At 34.4% G+C, this 18,841-nt stretch overlaps 2 protein-coding genes across 5 annotated transcripts in view; one reads left to right on the top strand and one right to left on the bottom strand.

Annotated features, from left to right (window-relative positions):
• LOC105791984 (uncharacterized) overlaps positions 1–3,592 on the bottom strand; it is a 35,368-nt gene extending 31,776 nt beyond the window's left edge. The window contains exons 1-8 of one of the 4 annotated variants that reach the window (XM_012620327.2): positions 3,454–3,592; positions 3,168–3,316; positions 2,348–2,451; positions 1,662–1,796; positions 1,502–1,552; positions 966–1,060; positions 761–878; positions 63–164 (exon numbers count right to left, since the gene is read on the bottom strand). In XM_012620327.2, the coding sequence (XP_012475781.1) occupies positions 63–164; positions 761–878; positions 966–1,060; positions 1,502–1,552; positions 1,662–1,796; positions 2,348–2,451; positions 3,168–3,264 (702 nt within the window). In that variant the 5' untranslated portion in view covers positions 3,265–3,316; positions 3,454–3,592. Of the gene's footprint in view, positions 1–62; positions 165–760; positions 879–965; positions 1,061–1,501; positions 1,553–1,651; positions 1,797–2,347; positions 2,452–3,167; positions 3,432–3,453 lie in introns of those variants that run through there. The other 3 variants (XM_052634580.1, XM_012620326.2, XM_012620328.2) reach the window with 3 other exon arrangements.
• Positions 3,593–16,607: 13,015 nt separating this feature from the next.
• LOC128043067 (protein ALP1-like) lies at positions 16,608–18,389 on the top strand. Its single transcript, XM_052634874.1, has 4 exons — positions 16,608–16,939; positions 17,031–17,254; positions 18,022–18,076; positions 18,205–18,389. Exons 1-4 carry the CDS (start codon positions 16,813–16,815, stop codon positions 18,387–18,389), a joined length of 591 nt encoding a protein of 196 aa, XP_052490834.1. The 5' UTR covers positions 16,608–16,812.
• The last annotated feature ends 452 nt before the right edge of the window (positions 18,390–18,841 follow it).

The following is an 18,841-nucleotide window of genomic DNA, read 5'->3' as shown; positions in this document are numbered from 1 at the left end:
GGAAAGTGTGAATGAACAGACATGGACAAACAGGTTAAATTCAAAGAGTGACAGAGGCCTACCTGAATCCACTCAGAAGGAAGTAAATCCTCCCACAGCTTATCGATATGCCACGGTAATATATCAGAGTCCAGATACAAAGCAAGTCGATCCAGTTCAACTGACTATAAACAGGGGGAATAAAAACACAAAAAGGTCATCATAGATAATAGCTAGAATACTGGGAAGGAAAGGAATATCAGGGAGCATGAAATTAAAAGCATAAGAAAGTCTCAGAAAAGCAGTAGTGAGCAGAAAACATCTCCAGTTTTTATGGTGGTGAGATGATACTAATTGTGATGACTAACAATGCCTTTTCCAGAAGCAATTAACAGCCATGACAGTTAGGACAATGGAATCAAACAGTTGCATAGGGGACCCAACCAACATCCAATTTAACTGGTAATAACACACTAAAAAGTTAATAATAAAAAAAATGGCAAATGCCAAGCCTAGGATCAAGCAAGTCATAGTTCTGTTGTTGGTAAAGAATTTTAAATCTGACGAACCAGTAAATGAACAATATATTTTGCTAAAATTGTGCAGCATCAACAAGCAATCCAACAACAAACAAATTTAATTCTATAATTATAAAGAATGTATTCATGATGACAATCTGGCACAACTCTTTTTACGATGATCTTTGTGCAATTAACTTCTCTCCATCAAAAGTGATTCAAACAATAAAAAATAAAGTTTGATATTTCACTAAAAGAGAAACCTTCTGTATACGATCCAGTGCACCACCAGTAACAAAAGTCTCCTTCCCGCTGTCATCAACTGTTACAGCTGAGAGTTTCTCCAACGTAAGGCCAGCAGCAAAAGGGTGGCCAGGATTGCTAAAATGGGAAGGAGCAAGAAAGCACCAGTAAGTTCCACATGAATTGTTAAAAACATAGAACATTAACCATTAGGCTTTACTTTACCTCTCAAGATCCTCATATCTGATGTGAATATTTGATATTGAGAGCTTCAAGTTACCAATTATTGTGCTGATAAGGGATCCCAACCATGATTTATTCTTCAAACACAAAGGTGGATTTTTATCATAATTAGCTACCAAATATAAAGTTGTCTGAAGAAAAGATTCGAAACACCAATACTTTTTGACTCGTGCACAATAAATATTGGCAAATTTCAGAAGCTAAATGCAGAATCAAGGAAAAGGAAGCGGAATACAGTTGAGCTCTGCATACAGAAGATAAAACATAGCTTTTAGTCTACCCTACCTCATAGCACCTGTAAGTTCTAACGGTTGGAAATATTTGTAAACACTGAACCTTATCAGGGCCATAAAAGCGCATGGATCATAAAGGAGAAAGTTTATGTAAGGTAAAATAAAGTTTAAAAGGTAAAAAGCCTAAATGTTCAAGCATATAACCATGTGAAGAAACATGACCAGCTAATGACAATCACTATTTCAATTTTCAAAAGTACTATATAGACAATCTCATCAAAATACCATTTCAGACTTCAAATGATGCATTCTCTCCAACAGCTTCATTTCCATTTCCTATCATCACCAACAAAGATTAAATCAGTAAATATATAAATTCAATATTCAACCACATCTTATTCTTCTACGTTTAACATTAACAAACACACTGCTCACCCGGTCTTACCCGTACTCGGTTTTTCTTAGCTTCTTGGATAGCATCCTCACTACACCCTTCAACAAAAGTTGCAGGTTCAGCTAATAGAAAAATTTGATCCAAGTAAACCAAAACTGGATCCTGGCCGAGCCTACTCCATGGGACCTGAAGTCAGCATGTAAAACATAGGAACTTTACAAGAATGCAACAAACTTTTGAAGAACTATAATATGCATGATGTCAAAACTGGCACCAACCACTTAAGCTAGAGTTGCTGCCCCCTCTTTGGGAGCCGGAGGATTAACTTCCAAGGTTCAAATCTCATCTCCCCACTCAGACTTCCTCACATAACCCCCCCGGCCCCCAAAAACAAAAAAAAAAAAACAAAAAAATGCCATGCAACACTAGAAGTTTTATTATATTACACTTCAACTCCATCCTCAACATGTCTGGCGTAGCATATTACCACCCAGCCACCACTCCCACACAGTCACTGTACCACCAACATCGTGTCAACCATCTTTAACAATAACTTCATACCAGAATTAGTTTCTGAACCTCATAAATTTCACACTCATGGATCTAGGATTATAATTTGCTCCCTCTATTTTGTATTTTATATTTCATCAAACAGCTGCAAGCAAGTCTAAAAAATTAAGAACATAGAGCCTGGCCTAATAATAAGAATTTGTGACAACAATAGCTACACCACAAACCTTAAGTTTAACTGATCCAAGAAATCCTGCCTTGACCTTCACTGGCAGCTTTAATGCATTAAGTGCCTCAGGCTTCAGTTGCATGTTAGTTAGCTCAACATCACCTGTTTTAAATTTGAGAAAGTTAAGTGAAGATATCAAGAAAGCAACAGAATCCAAGGGAACTAACATACAAATAAATTGCACAATCTTTGAAAGATAAGTCTTGAACATCATAGTCCATACCACTTTCACCAATCAACTTTAAAACCTTCTTGTATCTCCCAATCATATCTTAAGCAACCTCAATCTAATGTTGTTTGTCGAGTATTTCAAATTCTTTCTTAGATTTCCCTCACTGTCCTAAAGTTTTTTCAGGTTTTTGCCTCTTCTAAACATTTGGGTGGAGAATAATTTTTATCAAATGGAACTCACGTTAGTAGATAATAGACATCCAAGCAGAAGTGAACTCTTAAAATCATGGTGGCAAACATGCTCATAACCCCATGCCTATAACTTCAATAAAAATTAATTAACAGTCTTAGATAGCATGTTTATCACTTCGAACCAATACCAAAATGGTCTTGATTCTATCAACATTTCCATCCGCAATAAAAGATTAAGCAAAACAGAAAGTAGATAAATAATTAGTCCAAAACAAACCAATTTCGAAAACACTCACTCACGATTAAATCACATGACAGAATAAAACGTTCAAGTTAGACGTAAGAAACAATAGAAGAAGCATAAACATGAAAAAAAAACCCTTAATGAACATTATCGATAATAGACACAATAACCCAACAGGTAAAAAAACGAAGTGATGAAAAAAGACACAAACCTTTCCAAACACTGATCTTAAGAGCTTCTTTATTGAGACCTCTGACATAGTTCCCCAAATACCTCTGCAAGAGGTACGCCACTTGATCCTCCAACATCTTCCCTGTTCTTTTTCTTTATTGGAATCTTCAATCTGAACTATACGAGATACTGTTCATAAAAAGGAATCTAAAATGTAAAACATTGTAAAATTTTGAGGGAAGAAGGAAGAAAACTTGAATAAATAGCGGTTATACAAAAAAAAATGGAAAAAGGGTATGGGTTTTTCTCAAAGAACACGCCAGCACCTTTTGAATGGAAGGTAGTGACTGACTGGAACAGACTAGAGTAGGGAGAGTCGTTACAGTTACAGAGCAGTTCATGGGTAAGTCCTTCATGTAGATCTTGTTTATTTGACTTTGACTTTTTTAATCAGTGGCAAGTCATTATTGGTTTCTGAAATATGTGATGCGAAAGTTATGGTATTTACAGCTCAGCTGATTGGAATAAAGGGTACTATTCTCCCCCAATATTACTTTTGTGCCATTTTAAGAAAGGCGGTGGCGCGCAGCCGTTTTGCCTTGCAAATTTTGACACCTAAGCTTTGTTAAACGTTTGCCGTTAACTCATCTACATCGAAGTAATGGATATATTTTTGCTTGCCCTTTTTTTTGTTCGAAAGATCTTGAGTTGTTATTACTTAGTATTAGTTTTTATATTTTAATTTATGTATTTCTTACTTTTTCAATTTTAGGTTTCATCTTATTAAGATTATTAAATTAAATTTTGTTATTTTTAAAATCGTTAAGTAAATAAATTAAGGATTCAGCTGAAGTTTAATTATGGAGAATATGTGGGTCTTAATGGTCTTAGTGAAGGGTTAGCTTTATGGTAGAAAGGTCTTAAAGTTCAAATAATGGGTGCTAATATAAACATTATTGATACTTTGGTTTGTGATATGGGTAAGGGACAAAGCTCTCGGATATGTTAGATTGTTTGGGATATTTTGATACGAAAACCTAGAACCGTTGTAGGCCCTTGGATGTGTATAAGGGATTTTAATGATGTAAAAGAATTAGAAGAGATGAATGGGAACAAAATAAAAGTAGATAGGTGTTTAAGAAGTTTTCAGAATTTTATTGAAGGTCGTTCTCTTATTGATTTGCCCGCTAAAGGTCAATTTTATACTTGGTTCAACTCTATAGAGGGGCAGGTGATTAGAGAGAGGCTTGATCGAGTTCTGGTTAATAAAGATTGGCTGGATATATTCTCAGACTCGTTGGTGTTTGATCTTTGTGTTGTAGGTTCGGATCACTCGCCAATCGTTTTGACTACTAGTCGTAAAGATAGACAGGCTCCAAGGAGATTCAAGTTTGAATTGATGTGGGCAGAGCTCGATGAATGTGGGGAAATTATAAAAGAGGGTTGGGATCAGTTTTTTATGAAACCTCATGCTTTTATCTGTTGCAGAAACTTAAAAGGTGTAAATGTCATTTAATGCAGTAGAGCAAGAGTGTTTGTTGGGAATAATAGGGTTGTTATTGATTATTTGTTGGAGAAAATTGAGATTGTTCAGAGGAGTATGAACTGAAAATTGAATTGAAAAGGGTTTGGAGTCTAGAGGAGAAATACTGGTTCCAGTATTCTAGAGTTAAATGGCTAGAGTTTGGTGATAAGAACACCAAATTCTTTCATCAAACAACAATGTATTTGAGGCAATTCAATAAAGTGTTACGTATTAAATATGAATCTAGTGTTTGGCTTGATGAGAAGTTTGATATTATTAAAAAGTTCAGGGGGTTTACCATAGTCTTTTTCGAACCAATGTGTTAGGGAGTGGAGAAATACGATAAATTATGTGTCTAAAGTGTTTTCTGTTTATATGAATGAGTAGCTGGTTAAGGGAGTTCCTGAGGAAGAGATAAGAGCTGCGGTTTTTCAGTTGGGTGCTTACAAGGCTCCTAGGCTTGATGGTTTCAATGGTTTTTCCTTTCAAAAATTTTGGGAGGTTGTAAAGGAAGATGTAATTAAAGCAGTAGGTAGGTTTTTTTCATAGTGGTATACTTTTTAGAGAGATGAACTGTAGAGATATAGTTCTCATTCCTAAAGTATAAGTCCCTAAAACGATCTTGCAATTTAGACCCATAAGTTTGTATAATTTTGTTTATAAGATAATAACGAAGGTGCTGGTGAATAGAATGAAATCTTTTCTGGGAGAACTTGTGACATATAATCGAAGTGCTTTTGTGGGTAACAAATAGATACATGATAATATAGTGGTGGCTCGAGAAATTTTTCATTATTTTAAGATTAAGAAGAAGGGGAAGAAGGGTGAAATGACACTAACACCATGTTTGGTTGGGTGTAATGGATTAGCCATTACACCCCTAATCTGTGGCCCCACCGATTACCCTGTTTGGTTGGTTGTATTGCCCTAATACGGGCCTATTACGCTGCGGACGGATTCCCCATTTTCCCTTATGCAGCGCTGATTTGCAAATCCCTTCCAAAAGAAAGGATTACCTAATCGGTCCTCTTTTACCCTCCCAAGCCTCTCCCAAGCAGTCATCACTGAAATCGATCTCCACCCACCCTCTCCCTCCCAGCATCGACAGAAGCTGCCAGCGAACCAAAGCTCCAGCCGATCCCGACTTCCATCTTCGCGTATTTCGCCGACTCCACGGTCTCAGATCTCCGGAGGCTTTGAAGCGGCAAGTGAGTAATCTCCAGCCGGTCATCATTTCTCATCTTGGCATCTTTCCTCTCTGCATGCATTAATGGGTGTTATTGCAATTTTTTTTATAAATACGATTGCGATTGTTTCAGTTCATGGTGTTAGTTTCTTGGTAAATCGGTATAGGGTTTCTTGCTGGTTATGATTTTTTTTTCATTATTTGTTTGGTTGCATTATTTGCTGGTTATGGTTTTGTTTCAACACTTAATCGATTTCCCTTTTCTCATTACAGGTTCTTTGTTCCAACACTTCTTCATCGCAGTCGTCCCTGATTTGCTCATTACAGGTTAGTTTTCCATTGGTATTCATGGTTTTGTTTGTATGTTTTCCCGATTGCATGTTTGTATGGTCAGTAGACTTTTGTTGTTTCCTTTGTATGGTTTTGTTTGTATGTTTGTATTGCTCATTACAGCTTTTGTTTGTATGGTTATGGTTATTGCATGTTTGTATGGTTTTGTTGGTAAATAAAACAAGCAACGTTTATCCGAAAAAAATTAAGTTCAGCTTTTGTTGCTCGTTTTGCATGTTTGGATTTATTACCCTCCCGATTTAAAAATGCCAACTAGATAACAGCAAATAATACAACCAAACAAATAATGAAAAAAATAGTTTCAATACAGCTTATTACTAGATTACCCTGTTTGGTTATTCTTGCTGCCTCTGGTGAGAAAAAGACTTCCCCTGCTTTATTTCATCTTTACTTCCATGTTAAGTGCTATTTTCAATGATTTCCTTTGTTAGAACTTAAATGGAATTTGATCTATCTATTGGCTTTGCTGAAATGATGAATATAGTGCAATAGGGATGCTTTGTATGTAAGAATTATTAGTACCATGAGGTCCAAGATTTCTGATATGAACTGAGGAATCATTTTCGTGAGCGAGACATCTCTATTGATATCATTTGCTCCGCTTGAATAGTTGTTGTTAGATATATTTTTTCTATCTCTTGATTGTTTCTTCATTTACATGTGGTTTCACTCTAATTTTCCTTCTGTTTTGAGATGATATTCTCTATTGATTTTCATTTTCTCTGCTAAAATATTCGTATTGATACAGTGAGCAATGGAAATTGTCTGCTGTTTTCAATTCAGACAGTTTTTTGATATTGTTGCAATGGAAATTGTCTGCTATTTTCAATGAAACTGGAAATTGTTGCATTTGTTTTGATATTGTTCTTGATTTGTTCTGGAAATTGTTTTGATAGTCTGCTGGAAATTGTTCTTGATTTGTTAGTGAGTAGAAAATGAAACTGGAAATTGCAAGTATAGTAGGATATAGTTTTGTTATGATTTAGATTTTGAAATCAAATGCTGTAAACGAGTTACTTGAGCTATTATTTATATTCGATTAAGGGTTAATTATGTTGTTTTCTATTAAAGACTCAAATAATTATTGAATTATTTTACAAGGATTTTTTTAGTTAATAAGCTCTTTGTTTTTAAATTATGTAAAAACAATCAAATTTCAATTTCGATGCTTATATAATGTTCAAATTTAAGTCAATTTAGAAGACTGAATAATTAGGTATCAATATTTGTAATTAAAATTTTTTAAGTATATGTCTAATTGATATTTTTCATTTCGGGTTATTAAAATAAATATTAAAAGTGTTTTTTTAAAGAAAGTAGTATGTATTCAAATCTAAAGTTGAAAACATTTTGAATTTAAAATAGGTTATATGTTTTTATTTGATATTTTAAAATTACAAAATAAATAATTATAGTTTGAATAATATATTTTCCATGTAAACCATTATACTATAAAATTACTCAATTATTGGTGTACCAAGTGCACCAACTTTTTACTAATATATAATTTATTAGTGAAAGTGTACATAAAAAATTTTGATACAAATTTGATATATAATTTATTAGTGAAAGAGTACATATAAAGAGTACATACAAATTTGATACTAATATATAATTATGTTCAACCTTTAATTGATATTATTCAAATAATAATAAAATGAGTTTGAAAATGAAATTTGATACAAAAGAAAAATAACAACAGATGATAGATGAATTGATGAAAAGAAGAAAGATGGACGGTGCTGGTGGTAAAGTGGTTGGATAGATAGTCTACCCTTTTTTAGTGAATTTGTACCTGCTTTTAATTAACCCTGACTCATAATACCACTTACACAGTTTGTTTTTTCTCCTTTCATCCCTTTCTTATTTACTTGGGTTCTTAGTGCTAGTAGTGGTCTTAGCCGAGTTGGTAATAGTTGAAGACGATGTAGTTTGGTTAATATTGGAAGTTGATGGTCTAGTAGAATGTGTGAGATTAGGTACTTGATTTAAGACAGCCCACTTCCCAGAATCAATCTTAAAGAGCATTATGCCTACAAATAATGGGCTTAAATCACAATTATTTGTACATGTAAATACAATACTACATTTCAATCTTTTCCAATCATAATTGCAAATACAATACTACTTTTTAATAATTATTTGTACATGTAAATGAGATAAAAGTTATATATATTTTGATACGAGCCAAGGAGGTGACACTCAAGGGGTTGTTTTTCCTAGTGGTCCAATCACTCGAAGCAAGGTACGACAATTAAAATCAAAGATGAATGCTTTTGTCCAAGACTTTGTTGCTACAAATTTAATTCATCATGTTCGTGACGTTGACAAATACGGGAATGCAATTCACTGGACCAATCTTGGAATAGTGAAAGCCCATAAATTGGTGGATTAATCTTTTATGTATCTTATTATTATTATTATTTACTTAATTCTCATTGGTTGGGACACATCATTTATGAGTTAGGTAATTTTATTTAGGTTATTATTTATTTATTTTCTTAGATAATTTTAAAGAGTTTTATTAGGATTCAATTACTCTTGAAAGAGTTTTATTAGGATTCAATTACTCTTATAATTTGTCTATAAATAGGCTTGCTTTCTACACATTGGGGGAGGGAATAAAAAGAGAGTATTTGTTTTCTTCCAAATTTGTGTGAGGCAAATTTTTGAGAGTAGAGTGATTCTTCTCTTGCTATTTAGTTTGGAGTTTGTTAATTTTGAGGGTATTTCGGAGTTACAAATATTCAAATTTCTTTCCCGTTCATCGGTGTTTCTAGAGGTTCTTCTCTAGGGGTTTCATATGGAGCCGCTCAATCATTGGCGTTTTTGGTTACAAGTTAACCAAGGGTTCCATAGGGCAAATCTATCATTTCTTTTATTTATTATTTAACTAATTTTATTTATTCTCGTTTTATTTCTAATTTGTGTTTCTCTTGTGTCTAGATCTGGGTTTCCGCATCAGTTGGTATCAGTTTCAGGCCATTCGGTGTTATTTTTGAAGCTAAAATCATATTCGAAACGAGTCAAAATACCAAAAACACTTCTCATTGGTTTCGTCGATTCTTTCTTTTTCTCCTCTTATTCTTTAAAAAAAGAAAAAGCAAAACGCGCAAAAAAAAAGCAAAAAGCGCAAAAAAAACGCAAAAAAAAGTTGCCTACCTTTCATACGTAGGTTTCTTCTTTTCCTATTATTGTTATTATTTTTATTTTATTTTTCCCAAAATTGAATTTCTTTTCCTTCTTCTTTTCTTGACTCAAGTATAATTAAAGCTTCAATTTTTGAAAATCTTAAGACACCAAACATTTCCGATTTTTGTTTTTTTTGTTTTTAAATTGGGTAGAGTTTTCTTAAGTGTTCTTCTTATTAAAGCTTTTCTTTGACTCTAGAGTTAGGGATCATTGCAGGTATACATTTTTTGTTTCTTTTACGATTTCTAACACTTTGTTTCTTCTTGTGTTAGCAGATATTAAAGGCACGCACAATTCCTTCATCCGTGTAGCCTCCATTACAAATTGCCTCGTCAAGTTTATTGGCCTCTTAGAGCAGTTAGGGTCTTCATTGTTTCTTTGAAGTTTGCACCTCCGTTATTTGATCTTGATTAGTAACCTTCTCCAAACATATTTACAAGTTTTGAATCATTCAAAGAGTTATTCTTTTGAGAGCTAACGAGTGATGTTATTATTTTTTCTTTCTTGTTCCTATTTGTTTAATCTTTCACAGATACCATGCCGCTCACTAGATCCCAAACTAGTAAAAATGAAGAGGATGAGCAAAAAAGAGAGAACGATCCTTTGGTCGAGTTGTTACAAAAAGAGATGAAAAAGTTGCAAACTCAATTCGAACATCACATGACCCAGATGTTACAAAAGCAAAGGGAGTATCTTGATATAAAACTTACTACTCAAGAGAGATACATTGCCGATAATTACAAGAAGTTGAACGAAGCCTTTATAAGCCGATCAAATTCGCGAGATCGAACTTTTAAACGAAGGGAGGACCATGTTTTTGATGATGACTTTGAGTCTGAGTATGTACCTAGAGAAAGGTTGGAACGAAACAATGACACCCCCAAACCAAAATTTCCTTCTTTCTCAGGGAAGAATGATCCTGATGCTTACCTTGATTGGGGGGAAAAGATGGAAGCAGTCTTTGCTTGTTACAATTACTCTAATGAGAAAAAGGTAACATACGCTGTCGCTGAGTTCATTGATTATGCGCTAACATGGTGGAATCAATTATGTAAAAGCAGGATTATTTATAGAGAGCAACCTGTTACTACTTGGGTTGAAATGAAGCGCATCTTGCGAAAACGGTTTGTTCCACCATACTATTATCGAGAACTCCATCAAAGACTCCAGCTTCTTGTTCAAGGAGATAGATCTGTGGATGACTACTATAAAGAGATGGAGACTATTCAGATTAGAGTCAATCTTGTTGAAGAGGATGAGGTGACTATGGCTAGATTCCTTGCCGGCCTAAAGCCTGAGATTGCAAATCGAGTTGAGTTACAACACTACATGGATGTTGAAGAGATGCTTCAAACCGCACTCACTATTGAAAAGAAATTACGAAAGAAAGGGACACCGAGGGGTGCTAGTTCAGTTTCTAATCCTGCTTGGAGAGGAAATTGGCAAAAACAAGATGATAGATTGTGGAATGGAGAGATGCACAGTTCAAGCCAAATGAGCCTAGAACTTACTCCAAAGATAAAGGTATGCCTAATTCATTTAAAGGTTCTACTTCTACTAATCGAGCTCCATCTTCTTCTTCAACTTCTCCTAATGCCATTAAGCAGCCAAAAGATAATTCCTGTATCAAATGCCAAGGAAGGGGTCACTATGCTCAAGAATGCCCTAATAAAAAGTCATTAGTGATTCGAGAAGATGGCGAGGTTGATTTTGAGTCTGATAACGAAGATGAGATGCCTCCTTTAAAAGATGCTGATGATGTGCATACTCATGATGAGTATGAAGAATACTTGGAGTATGGTGAAAAAACACTTGTTGCTCGAAGGGCTTTAAATGTCCAGTTTAAAGAGGAAGGGCGCGAACAAAGAGATAACATTTTCCACACGAGATGTTTGATTGGTGGACAACCTAGTTCATTGATCATCGATAGTGGAAGTTGCACCAATATGGTGAGCTCTTCCCTTGTTGAGAAACTTGGCCTACCTTGTGTGAAGCATCCAAGGCCATACCGCTTGCAATGGCTGAATGATAGTGGAGAGGTAAAAGTATCTAAACAATGCTTAGTTTCATTTTCCATTGGTAGATACTCTGATAAAGTTTTATGTGATGTTGTTCCAATGCAAGCTGGACACATATTACTTGGACGGCCATGGCAGTTTGATCGACAAGTAAATCATGATGGTTTCCTTAACCAATATACATTTGTGTTCATTGGAAAGAAGTTTACTTTGGCTCCATTTCCTCCTCAAGAAGTCTACAATGATCAACTCAAACTTGCTAGTGAGATGGGTAAGGGAAGTGAGGTAAAATCATTGAAAAAGGCTGAGAGTAAAGAGGCCCTTAGTGTTAAAAGCCAACTTAAAGGCCTAACATTGGTGAGTGATTGCACACACAAGCCACGAGATGAGAGAGTGAGTTTATTCGCTAGGTTTCGAGATATTAAATTTGCTCTTTGTACAAAACAAACATTTGTAATTATTAGGTTTAGGGAAAACTTTGTTTTGACTAACCCTAATATACATTTGCCTAGTTGTTTTGTTGATCTTTTGCAGGATTTTGAGGATGTATTTCCTTCTGAAATGCCTAAAGGATTACCTCCTTTACGAGGGATTGAACATCAAATTGACTTTGTGCCTAGTTCGAGTATTCTGAATAGACCAGTCTATCGAAGCAATCCTGAAGAAACTAAGGAGTTGCAAAGGCAATTTGAAGATCTCTTAGAGAAAGGGTTGATTCGTGAGAGTCTAGGCCCTTGTGCGGTCCCTGTACTTCTCGTCCCAAAAAAAGATGATTCTTAGAGAATGTGTGTTGATTGTCGTGTTGTCAACAAGATTACGGTAAAGTATCGATATCCAATTCCTCGATTAGATGATATGTTGGATGAGCTTAATGGTGCATGCATTTTCTCTAAAATTGACTTAAAAAGTGGTTACCATCAAATAAGAATGAAACAATGTGATGAATGAAAAACTGCTTTTAAGACTAAGTATGGCCTATATGAGTGGTTAGTCATGCCATTTGGCTTAACTAATGCTCCTAGCACATTCATGAGATTAATGAACCACATACTTAGACCTTTTTTAGGAAAATTTGTCGTTGTGTATTTTGATGACATACTGATTTATAGCAAAACTTTGAATGATCATGTTGGGCATGTTAAATTAGTATTGGATGTGTTAAGGCATAAACGACTCTTCGCTAATATTGAAAAATGCACATTTTGTATGGATAAGCTTGTTTTTTTGGGGTTTTGTGATAAGTTCTATAGGAATCCATGTGGATGAGGAGAAGGTAAAGGCAATTAAAGAATGGCCTATCCCTAAAACTATTTCTGAGGTAAGGTTTTTCCTTGGGTTAGCCGGTTTCTACCGCAGGTTTGTTCGTAACTTTTCCACAATTGTTTCGCCTTTGACTGCACTTATTAAAAAGGATGTATCTTTTCATTGGACAGATAAGCAATAATTAGCATTTAATGAACTTAAAGATAAATTGTGTAATGCTCCTATTCTTGTTTTACCTAATTTTGAAAAGACCTTTGAGATTGAATGTGATGCTTCTGGTGTAGGTATAGGTGCCGTCCTCATGTAAGATAGTAAACCACTAGCCTACTTTAATGAGAAACTTGGTGGAGCACATTTGAACTATTCAACCTATGATAAAGAGTTGTATGCCTTGGTAAGGGCATTAGAAGTTTGGCAACATTACCTTTTACCAAAGGAGTTTGTGATTCACACTAACCATGAATCACTTAAGCACTTAAAGGGACAAGGTAAGTTGAACAAGCGACATGCGAGGTGGGTTGAATTTATTGAATCTTTTCCTTATGTTATAAGGTATAAGAAAGGTAAAGATAATATTGTGGCTGATGCTCTATCAATGGGGTACACTTTACTTAGTACTTTGCATACTAAGTTATTAGGTTTTAAGTATCTCAAAGATTTATATGCCACTGATTCTTATTTTGCAAGCATTTATGACGCATGTGAACATGGTGCATTTCATAAATTTTATAAGCAGGATGGCTATCTTTTTCGAAATAATAGACTATGCTTACCAAAGTGTTCAATGCGAGAATTGTTGGTTCGAGAGGCTTATAGTGGTGGTCTTATGGGTCATTTTGGAGTCACTAAGACTTATGATGTTTACATGAGCATTTTTATTGGCCTAACATGCGAAAACTTGTTGAGAAAATTTGCTCTACTTGCATTACTTGTAAACAAGCTAAATCCACTGTGATGCCTCATGGTCTATATACTCCTCTTCCTGTTCCTAGTTCACATTGGACTGACATTTCAATGGATTTTATAATAGGTTTACCAAGGACAAAGCGTGGACAAGATAGCATCTTTATGGTTGTGGATCGATTTTCTAAAATGGCTCATTTCATTCCATGCCATAAGACTGATGATGCAACCCATGTTGCTGATCTATTTTTCCGTGAAGTTGTGAAATTACATGGAATCCCAAGGACTGTCGTTTTCGATAGAGATGCAAAATTTCTTAGTCGTTTTTGGAAGGTGTTATGGGGTAAGTTAGGTACTAAACTACTTTACTCTACTACATGCCACCCTCAAACTGATGATCAAACCGAGGTAGTAAATCGAGTTTTGGGATCTTTGCTTAGAGCCATAATAGGTAAGAATGTTAAATCTTGGGAAGAACGGATACCCTATGTTTAGTTTGCTTATAATCGTTCTGTTCATTCTTCCACAGGTTTTACTCCTTTTGAGATTGTATATGGCTTTAATCCACTTACTGTTTTAGATTTGCTCCCTTTACCTTTGAATGAGATTGCTAATTTAGATGGTGAAAGGAAAGCTGATTTAGTGAAAGAGATCCATGAAAAGGCTCGTAAAGCCATTGAGAAAAAGAATGAGTCCAATGCACATCGAGCTAATAAAGGGCGAAAGCAAGTCTTGTTTGAACCTGGAGATTAGGTATGGGTGCATATGAGGAAGGAATGATTTCCTTCTAAAAGAAAGAATAAACTTGATGCAAGAGGAGATGGACCATTCCAAGTACTCGAGAAAATAAATGACAATGCTTATCGCATTGATCTTCCTGGTGAGTATAGTGTTAGTGCTACTTTCAATGTTTCTGATCTTTCTCCTTTTGAATTTGATGTAGGTTCAGATTCGAGGACGAATCTTCTTGAAGAGGGGGAGAATGATACGAGCCAAGGAGGTGACACTCAAGGGGTTGTTTTTCCTAGTGGTCCAATCACTCGAAGCAAGGTACGACAATTAAAATCAAAGATTAATGCTTTTGTCCAAGACTTTGTTGCTACAAATTTAATTCATCATATTCGTGACGTTGACAAATACAGGAATGCAATTCACTGGACCAATCTTGGAATAGTGAAAGCCCATAAATTGGTGGATTAATCTTTTATGTATCTTATTATTATTATTTACTTAATTCTCATTGGTTGGGACACATCACTTATGAGTTAAGTAATTTTATTTAGGTTATTATTTATTTATTTTCTTAGATAATTTTAAAGAGTTTTATTAGGATTCAATTACTCTTGAAAGAGTTTTATTAGGATTCAATTACTCTTGCAATTTGCCTATAAATAGGCTTGCTTTCTACACATTGGGGGAGGGAATAAAAAGAGAGTATTTGTTTTCTTCCAAATTTATGTGAGGCAAATTTTTGAGAGTAGAGTGATTCTTCTCTTGCTATTTAGTTTGGAGTTTGTTACTTTCGAGGGTATTTCGGAGTTACAAATATTCAAATTTCTTTCCCGTTCATCGGTGTTTCTAGAGGTTCTTCTCTAGAGGTTTCGTAGGGAGCTGCTCAATCATTGGCGTTTTTGGTTACAAGTTAACCAAGGGTTCCATAGGGCAAATCTATCCTTTCTTTTATTTATTATTATTTAACTAATTTTATTTATTCTCGTTTTATTTCTAATTTGTGTTTCTCTTGTGTCTAGATCCGGGTTTCCGCATTATATTTTTACAAAATGAAATTTAAATTTAAAATGTTATAAAAGTTTTAAAACTTCAATTTCATTATTAAACCAAATCCTCATTCTTCATTTTATTTGTTTTAAAATTAGAAAACCTTAATTAAACTAATCATCAATAAATAAACTAATCAATGATCAAACTTTGAACATGCTTTATTAAACCTTCAATTTCATTATACGAAATTAAATTTAAATTTAAATTTAAATTTAAATGTTCAAACTAATCAATGTTCAAACTTTGAACATGCTTTAATAAACTAATCAATATATTTATACGAAATGAAATGTAAATTTAAAATGTTATAAAAGTTTTAAAACTTCAATTTCATTAGTAAACCAAATCCTCATTCTTTATTTTATTTGTTTTAAAATTAGGTCACCTTAATTAAACTAATCATCAATAAATAAACTAATCAATGTTCAAACTTTGAACATGCTTTATAATTTTAAATTATAATGAGTTTAGTTATAATCTAACATTCAACCAACAATTAATTTTAGGTCAATTATACATATACCTTTAAATTTTAATATATTTAAAATGAATTTAAATATATTTTCTTTCATTATTGTTTGGGTGATTGATAAAGAAATGAAATTAAAGTTGCAACGATATCATTTAATAGATACTTTTTTGCTTCGTGTGTTCTAAATTTGTGCTGTTTATTTTTATTTGATATTGTGTAATTGCAACTTCAATTCTTTGATAGTGTGTTCTAATTTTAATATGTTGCAGTAATGGCTCGTCTGCCTTTAATTGCACAAAGTGTGAGGCGTAAAAGAATTGGTATTGCATTGACAATGTGGTTGGAAATCTGTAGAATTGCGATTTGGTTCTTATTTAGAATGGGTGACAGCCTTAGCCTACATACTTATAGACCAAGTATTAGGTCCTATACCTTAGATTTTTATGTAAAACGGGATTATGTGAAAAGGCTTGTATATGCTAGTGACGATACATGTATTGAACAAGTTAGGATGAATAGAATTGCCTTTTTAAACTATGTGAGATGTTAGAATCGATAGGGGGATTGAAGTCGTCAAGAAACATGCTTGTTGATGAGTAAGTAGCAATGTTTTTACATATCATCTCCCATCACCTAAAAAATCGAGTTATCAAGCATCACTTTAGAAGGTCCGGGAAAACTGTTAGCAGAGCATTTCATAGTGTTTTAAATGCTGTCATACGCTTACAAGATGTGTTACTTAAAAAGCCGGAGCCAATTACAGCCGATTCTTCTGACACAAGGTGGAAATGGTTTAAGGTATTGGACTGAGTTTTATATATAGCTTGTACAACATTTAGTTGATTTAGATTTAAATTAGTATTCTAACTCAAGGTTTTATATCATGTGATATAGAATTGCTTAGGAGCTCTTGATGGAACCCACATCAAGATTAGGGTTCCAACAGTTGATAAACCTAGATATCGAACGCGAAAAGGTGACATAGCAACAAATATGCTTGGTGTTTGTACACCTGATATGCAATTTGTTTATGTTCTTCCTGGTTGGGAAGGTTCAGTTGCTGATGGACGGGTTCTTCGAGATGCCATTAGTAGAAGACATGGACTAAAAGTTCCTCATGGTAAAGTGGATAGTTAGAGGACTTTGATATTGTTCATTAAGATCAAACTTTTTGTGCTGAATTAATCATTTTAAAAAAAATTATTTTATAGGTTGTTATTATCTAGTTGATGCTGGATACACAAATTGTGAGGGATTTCTTGCACCTTTTAGAGGACAACGATATCATTTGAACGAGTGGCATCAGGGTTATCAGCCAAGTTCTCCGGAAGAGTTTTTTAATATGAAACATGCCTCAGCACGTAATGTTATTGAAAGATGCTTTGGGTTATTAAAACTTAGATGGGGAATACTTATGAGTCCATTGTTCTATCCTGTAAGGGTGCACAATAGAATTATTATTGCATGTTGTTTGCTCCATAATTTTATTCGAACCCATATGAGTATTGATCCCATTGAAGCGGAGGTGGGAGAAGGATTACCTAGTAATGTGGTGGATGACGATGAGCCGAATATCGCAAATATTCATCCATCGGATGCTTGGGCTACTTGGAGGATGGAACTAGCCAACCAAATGTTCAATGAATGGGAAGCATCTAGAAATTAGTTAGGTTTGTGAAACTTTTTTGGTGTTTGAATTGATTTTTGTATTGTACTAAATTTGTTGAATTATAATTTAATTTCTTTTCATTCAGCATGTGTTATAATTTAAAATTTAGTATTGAGCTTTTGATTCATGATATTGAACTTAATTATAATTTTATAAAGTGTTCACCTTTTGATTCATGATATTACTAGTAATTAATATAATTTGTTATTTTTTTCTTAAGATAATTATGTTAGGTGTTCCAGAATCAAATGCTTCTTCTCAAGCTTCTCGAGGAACCAAAAGAAAATGGGTTCCAGAAGAAGATGCAGCATTGGTTTCCTGCATGGTGGACTTGCACAATGTTGGAATATTTAATGCTGATACCGGGTTCAAAGCCGGTTATTTAAACGAGTTGGAAAGAATGCTACAAAAGGTTTTACCAAATGCAATGTTGAAGGCGAAACCTAATATTGAATCGAGGATTAGGTTACTAAAAGGAGTGGTCAATCGTCTATGACATGCTTAATGGCCAAAACAATAGCGGTTTTGGTTAGACGAGCATAAGCTTCGTTGTTCTGTCAAGATGCGGTTTGGGACTCCTATTTAAAGGTAAGATTATTTCAAGTCTTTATTATCTTATTTTTACCAAACTTATAACTAATATGATTTCCTCATTTTTTTAGAGTCACAAAGAAGTCGCTCAATTCAGACATCGTACTTTCCCTTACTACGACCAGCTTACTACATATACGCAAGAGATCGAGCAACTGAGAAAGATACTCAAACAGCTGCTGATGTTCTTGAAGAAATAAATGCTGAGGGAGTACCTACTACAGGTATGGATGAAGAAAGAAACTCATTCTATGACTGCGAAGCTGACGTCTCTTTGGATGACATGGATGCTTCTGCTGCGGAGCCGTGACGAGGTAGAGACCAAGGGGGTTCCTTGTCTTCAAACAAGAGAAAGAAGAAATCTGATGCTCGTGATAATATGTATTCTTCATTTGATGAGGCTGCCACTTTATTGGCCGAAAATATGCGGGCCATTGGCGATTAAATCAGTAGGAGTATTGCCTTCGATGTGGTAGTTCAGCAGAAGTCAGAAGAATTCTAGATCATCCAAGAGAAAGCTACAAATTTATATTCAGCCTTATGGGAAATTGAAGGTTTAACCGACGATGAGCGGTATCGAGCTTTGAGTAAAATTCCAGATCATTCAACTCAAATGCTAGTTTTCTTTAGTTTACTTTCTGCTGCGCGATTGGAATGGGTCAGAATGTTTCTTTCTGACCATTAAAAATCAATGTTCAAACTTTTTGATGTTGTAAAACTATATAACATATGGATTATGATGTAAAATTTCATTTTCATCTA

The sequence above is a fragment of the Gossypium raimondii genome, chromosome 8, assembly GCF_025698545.1.
Source record: "Gossypium raimondii isolate GPD5lz chromosome 8, ASM2569854v1, whole genome shotgun sequence".
Classification (NCBI taxonomy): domain Eukaryota; kingdom Viridiplantae; phylum Streptophyta; class Magnoliopsida; order Malvales; family Malvaceae; genus Gossypium; species Gossypium raimondii.
The sequence above is the reverse complement of the archived record's forward strand: the minus strand, read 5'-3'. Positions and strand labels throughout refer to the sequence as shown.